Source organism: Gracilinanus agilis, chromosome 3, assembly GCF_016433145.1.
Source record: "Gracilinanus agilis isolate LMUSP501 chromosome 3, AgileGrace, whole genome shotgun sequence".
Classification (NCBI taxonomy): Eukaryota; Metazoa; Chordata; class Mammalia; order Didelphimorphia; family Didelphidae; genus Gracilinanus; species Gracilinanus agilis.
In genome coordinates, this window is record NC_058132.1 from 632,769,409 (window position 1) to 632,776,388 (window position 6,980).

Below are 6,980 nucleotides of genomic sequence, written 5' to 3' on the forward strand. Positions count from 1 at the left end.
GTGATGACTTGCTTTATAGCTTAGATTATTGCTCACAGGTCTAGGATTTCCTTCCAAAATGGGAGAAGTTAAGAGGGGGAAAGATAGTCCCCATAAAATGTGAATTTGTATGGGGAAGGTATTCTTCAGTACAAAAGGCGTGCCGAATGCCCTAAAAGTTCTAAATTACCACAAATTATAGAGTTGAAATTGGCCCAGAGCTGAGACCAGAGGTGGCACAAGGAGGTTAAGTTTTAAGGACTATAGACCACTAATAAAATTGGAGGGTAGGAAAGATCTGGTTCTTGGGGCAGTAAGTAAGAAGGAAAAAAGAAAAAAAAATAGTTCATTTTTCTCATCACAATGGGTCGGAGAGCATGGCTAAGATGGGATCTGAAAAGCAGACATAAAAATCTATGGCACAATTAAGCAGTAATTGAATATGAAAAGGGATCCAAAATGGCCAGCGGCCCCACCTCCTTCTCCCATGGTAGGGGGAAGTCGTTGGCGGCACGCGGTGAAGGACCAGGGCAGAGAGACCCTCATCATGGAGGTGGATACAGGGTCGCCCATCAGCCCCATAAAAAACTTCCTGGCTGGGGGCTTCGGAGGCATATGCCTGGTGTTCGTTGGCCACCCGTTGGACACAGTGAAGGTGAAGCTGCAGACCCAGCCCAAGAACCTGCCAGTACAGCTTCCCCACTATTCCGGGGCCTTGGATTGTTTCAGAAAGATCCTAGCGAAAGAGGGGATTCCAGGATTGTACCAAGGAATGGCCGCGCCCCTTGTGGGCGTCGCTCCCATATTGGCCACGTGCTTCTTTGGCTTTGGATTGGGCAAAAAACTACAACAGAAAAACCCAGATGATGCCTTGACTTATCCTCAGCTGTTTGTAGCCGGAATGTTATCTGGTGTGTTCACAACAGCAATCATGGCCCCTGGAGAAAGAATCAAGTGTCTCTTACAGATTCAAGCTGCTTCAAAAAAAAGAAAATACAATGGGGCGTGGGACTGTGTCAGAAAGGTGTATCAGGAAGCCGGAATCAGAGGCATTTACAAAGGGACTGTGCTCACCCTCATGCGAGATGTTCCTGCCAATGGCATGTACTTCATGACTTACGAGTGGCTGAAAAATATTTTAACCCCACAAGGCAAAAGTGTTCATGATCTCAGTGCTCCGCGAATCCTGACTGCCGGAGGGGCAGCGGGAATCTTCTTCTGGGTTATGGCTATCCCTCCCGATGTCCTGAAGTCCCGCTACCAGACTGCCCCACCGGGGAAATACCCGAATGGATTCCGGGATGTACTGAAAGAACTGATCATCCTAGAGGGGGTCACCTCCCTGTATAAAGGTCTTACAGCTGTCATGATGCGCGCCTTCCCAGCTAATGCTGCCTGTTTCCTTGGCTTTGAAGTTGCAATGTCGTTCCTTAATTGGGCCGCCCCTAATTTGTGAAACTCACAAATCTTAATCCCTCCGGAGAAAGAGAGAAGGAGTCCAAGGACCATAGCAAAGACAGGACTGAACTCAATTCAGCCTTAATTTAGATTGAAGTTCTTTTCATAAGGCTTTGGAGGTGGAAGTTAGAAGCTACCTTCAAAACAATCTTTTTGGCATCTCAAATAAAGCTGCTACCTAGGACCTGTTCCTCAGTTCTAGAGGGGCCATGTAATTCACTAACCGTACCAGAGACATTTTTAATCCCAACTAACCTTCAGTGGAAAGACTATTCAAGCAGTATTTGACGAGCACTTAATTCTCACACAAGTTGAAATGTGACAATAGCTGACTGTCTCTATTTTGTGCTGACTTTGGGTGTATATTTTAAGAGCATATTGCTAGCTTGTCAACACCAGTTTTAATTTTATGTATCACTAATTTCAAAGAATAAAATAACCGAATTCAAATAGGATTGTGTGAGAGTGTCCTCTTCCCAACTCAATTCCCACCCTGTGAACAGGACAATTTCCAATCAAAAATGGAACCATGGAATTAATAAGAAAACGAGTCATTTTTGTTGGTTTTCCAGGTTTTTAAAGTTCTTCCTTTCCTCTCCCTTCTTCCTTCCTTTCCTTTCCTTTCTTTCTTTTCCTCCCTTCCTTCTTTCCTTCTTTCCTTTTTCCTCCCTTCTTTCCTTCTCTCCTTCCTTCCTTCTTTTCCTTTCTTTCTCTCCCTCCTTCCCTTCCCTTCTCTCTCTCTTCCTCCCTCCCTCCCTCCATCCCTCCTTACCTTCTTCCCTACCTTCCTTTCTTCCTTCTTTCTTTCCCTCCTTCTTTTTTACAGCATTGATGGTAAAGTTCTCTGAGGGGGGAAATAAGGACAAGCAAGAATATTGGGAGGAGAAAGAAGAGGAAGCATATCAGACATATTTAACTAGAACCATAAAACAGATTAAAAAAGAAAGCTATACTTTACATTTATATGTTAATCCTTTCTTCACTAAATGAGGTTAATACACCAAGTTTAAGTATTTCTAAACAGCATTACTGCCTTAGGAAATGGAGATGGTCATAAAGTGTTGACAGTTATTTGAAATTGCTTATGTATATCCTAGCTGACATTAACATAAGCAAATTGCTTCTGTGTAGTAATTCACTTCCAAGACACATTTGATAATAGCAACTCTATTTCCCAACAATATTTAATCCATATTTAAAGAAAAAAGAAGATTTTACCCTTCATCTGAAGAATTATTTTAATATATTCCTGTATTCAGTATAGTCCTGGATACATCAGGTGATGTTAGTTTAATGAAGGCATAGTGTCTACCTCAGTGGTCCAAATCCTAGGCAAGAATAATTTAATGTCAATGCAGGGTTACTCATAACATTTATTTTCTCTGTTCCTACTCAAATTTTGCTGAATGCTCCTAGAAAAATTAATGCAGATGTACCTATGGAATTCCTTACTGATTAACCAGTTATGGTTTCCATGTTCTTTAATTGTTTATTGATGTTTGGGAGGGATGAGACATTTATTTTTCAGAATTCAGGGAATTGTGCCTGCTTGCTCCCTCTCTCCCAATTTGGAAAGTCTCTAAACTTTCATCCAATTGAAAATTATATTACTAATGTTATATTGTTTTCTTTTCATTAACTGATCTTATTTGATGTTCTTAATGTAAAAAACTCTGTTCCCCCCTGTATTTGCCGTCTAGCCCTTAGTTAAAGAAAGGACCTGTTCCTGATTCATTAGGCAATCAATATGCATTGCTTAATAAATCAATATACTCAGAAGTTCAGACCATTGTTCCCTCAATCATTTCTTCTTTTGCTCATTACATTATGAACATACTATCAGTTCGTGGTACTGGAATCCAAAAAGTCAGAATCACAACTAGGAAGAGAATCAAAAGAATCCAGGTATCCTGGATGCCTTTCCCAAATAGAGGCACCAGAAAGAACTCTACAATAGGAGACATGGATGAGTATAGCAGAGGGATATTGCCATGTTGAAAAGACCACAGGGAAAAACATTGTTCCAGAAGGCAACAGAGGGCAAAAGGAGTCTTCACAGATTAGCTTTCAGTTTTCCTGGCTTCCTGCAAATCCCAGTAAATCCTATCTACTGAAGGAAAGTTTGTCAGATCTGCCATAATTCTAGTGCCTTCCTACTGTTGATTATTTCCCAATTAGCCCATAATATAAATAGTTGTTTTTATTTTGTGTCCTCCATTAGACTATGAGCTCCTGAAAAGCAAGTATTTTCTCATGCTTTTTTATGTGTGCCCAACATTTTAGCACAATGCCTACCAGATAGAAGATACTTAACAAATATCCACTGAACTGACTGCAGCTGAAACATAATGTTGAAATCCAGGAAACCAGAAACAAAATGGGGAAGGGAATGACTTTATATGGGAGAATATACTTAAGTATTAAGAGAACTAAGAAATTCCACATGGCTGAAATGAGTAGAGATGGGGTCCCAAACTGGTACAAATCCATGGTGGCATTAGATGATGCATAGTGTGCAAGGAACAGTAAGAGGAGTTGAGTTTAATAAGTCTGGAATAAGTTATGGACTAGTGATTAAGGACTTTAAAAGACAAAGAGAGGAGTTTAAATCTGATTCTAAAATAGATAGCAAGCCAATAAAGTTTATTGCATAGAAGAGTGCCATGACAGATCTTCACTTGGGGAAAATCAGTTTCTGGTAGCTGTATAAGGGACAGATGAGAGACTGAAAAGACCAGAAACAAGGAGAATAATTTAGAGTATAGATAAGAGATGATGAAGGCTCTACCTAACTGTAGGAAGGTGATAAGTATAAGAATATGATTACACGTTTTAGAGGTGTAGAGAGAATGATTTACCAAATAATCAAATATGAGAAATGACAGAGAGATGATGATAAGAGAGGAGTTAAAGATGATGTCAAGGTGGAAAATGTGAAAAATTGGAAGACTTGTGATACCTTTGGTAGAAATAGGGAAATGTAGAAAAGAATTAGGTTTTTGATGGAAAGATGGTGAGTTCTGTTGATTTGGAGATGTTTATATGGAAAAAAATTAACCCAAATTATTTGATAAAAGATCCAATGCCTTTTCTTCATAGTAAGAAGAAAATAGGTGGGAGTTGATATTTACAAAGAAAGTTTGGAGAAATTCTGGTGGTTTAATGGAAGGAAAATAAATTAAGATTTTACAATGACTGTGGCAAACAAAACATAATGTTAGCTTAGATTTTATTGTTATTTATTTGTTTTGGTCATGTCCAACTCTTCATGACCCCATTTGGGGTTTTCTTGGCAAAGATTCTGAGTACTTTGCCATTTTCTTCTCTCTCTCATTTTACAGATGAAGAAACTGAAGCAAACAGGGTTAAGTGGTATGCCCAGGGTTAAACAGGAAGTGTCTAAATCCAGACTTGACCTCAGGAAGATGAGTCTTCCTAACTTCAGGTCTAGCATTCTCTCCACTGTACCAATTAGCTAACCCCTAAATTACATTAACAAGTTGGTGATAGTCCTTCTATACTTTGGAGAACTAATTTGTAATAATATGGTTGTTTCTGGACATCACATTTTAGGGAAGACAATGACAAGAGGGATAGCACACAAAGGAGAGCACACATAACAGTGAAAGTACATATAAAGTACATACAGTTCAGGGCATATAAGAATTTGTGGATAGAAATGAGGGAGTTTATCCATTAGAATGGGACAGCTAGGTGGCAGAGGGGATGGAATACTAGGCCTGGAATCAGGAAGACTCATTTTCTTGAGTTCAAATCAGATCTCAGATATTTACTAGCTGTGTGACCCTGGGCAAGTCACTTAACCCTTTTTCCTTCAGTTTCCTTATCTGTAAAATGAGGTAGAGAAGGAAATGATAAACCATTATTTTTGCCAAAAAAACCTCAAGTGCGGTCCTGAACACTTAAGACACAACTGAAAATGACTGAACAACAAATAAAGTTAGTCTAGCAAAATGTTATTTCCTAGGCTGCTGCATAATTCCCTCTCACTAAACCCTTATCCAATAAGTTACCTAATCTTGTCCACCCTATTCTCCATGTTCTAATCCCTTTTTTATAGTTTCAATCAGATAGGTGAAGCACTAGGTGTTGCCTAGGTAAGAGTCTGGAGGAATAGACTGATCAAGAGACCCAGAAAGGCTCACTCTACATGTTAAACACAAAAATCTTGTAGAAGTTATTTTTAACCTTGAGAAGCCTTTGGTTCCATTTCATTTGATTTTGAAGATAAGAAAAGGTTATGAAACTTTCATTTTTATCAAGAGCTAGATCACTCATTCCTAATGCTAATGTTTAATATTTAAAATTACTAGCTTTTAGAAATAAAGCTGTAATTGGCTTGGGTGAAATGCTTTTTTAAAAAGAAATGACTTAGAGACTTCTGAAATCTAATATTTGAAGGAATAATTTCAGGGAAATCATTTTTTAAAAGAAAGAATATTCTAAATAAATATGAAAGCTATATGCATCTAGAGTAATAAATAGCTCATTTCCAAATTAAAAAAAAAGAGAAATGTACATCAATACATCAGTAATTCAGAATAATGAAAAAAAAAGGTCTTCCACAGTGGGTGAAAAAAAGCTTAATTTAGATCTTATTTTGAATATAATTCAATAAGTATTTAATTTTTATTTACATTCAACTACAATGACATACAATGAAATGTCTTGTTACTCAAAAGAAAACTATCATACCTATTTGAAACCAAATTAAGGATTAGTAAATAGCATTATAAGCACAGATTTGCAAAACCTTGGGAGGGAATATTCTTTTTAATTTGACAAACCTTAGCAGAGTAATTGGCACATAGAAAGTACTTGTTAAATGTTCATTAATTGATTGACTTTCTAAAAGCTGAAAAGAATTCAACAACAACAACAAAAATCAACAAATAACTAACGTATTTTTAGGCTACACTATAGAATCAAAGAATATTTGATTGGGGATGGAGTCCAAGTCATATCTGAAAAACATGCCAACTGCAATATTCCTAATGGTAGTGATCTAGCCTTTGCTTGAAGCCCTCCATGGTTGAAAAGCAATATTTCCCTAGTCAAGTCATTGCAGGTTTATATTATTCTATTGTTGGGAAATTTGTTACCTTCAAAGTTTCTAGAAAAAAAGATGTCATTATCCTACTGTACTTTCCTGAGGCCAATCTAAATCAGGAGGACAATGTTCCATTTTGGACATCATTTGGGGGAAAAAAATCATAAAGTAAATAGTATCCAAAGATGACACGATACTGAAGACCCTCTAGTTCATGCTATATAAGAATCTACTGAAGGAAGTGGAGATGTTTAAACTGAAGGAAAGAAGTAGGTTAGTATGACACATGAAAGCTATGGTCAAGTATTTAAAGGGCTGATGTTAAGAATGTTAAATTTGTTGCTTAGAACAAGAATGTGATACTAGGAGCAATTTGAGACAGGCAAATTTAGAACTGGAACAAGGATAAGTTTCCTAAGGTTAAGTTATTCATATATAATCATGATGATGATGATGATGACTCATTTAAGGA

The 6,980-nt window shown here is 37.6% G+C and overlaps 1 protein-coding gene across 1 annotated transcript; it reads left to right on the plus strand.

Annotated features, from left to right (window-relative positions):
* The first annotated feature begins 421 nt into the window (after positions 1–421).
* LOC123241965 (mitochondrial carnitine/acylcarnitine carrier protein-like) lies at positions 422–1,435 on the plus strand. Its single transcript, XM_044669460.1, has one exon. The coding sequence runs from the start codon at positions 422–424 to the stop codon at positions 1,433–1,435; it is 1,014 nt and encodes a 337-aa protein (XP_044525395.1).
* The last annotated feature ends 5,545 nt before the right edge of the window (positions 1,436–6,980 follow it).

Excerpts from the sequence above, each read along its gene's own strand:
- LOC123241965 (XM_044669460.1), top strand. The coding sequence starts at position 422 with ATGAAAAGGGATCCAAAATGGCCAGCGGCCCCACCTCCTTCTCCCATG.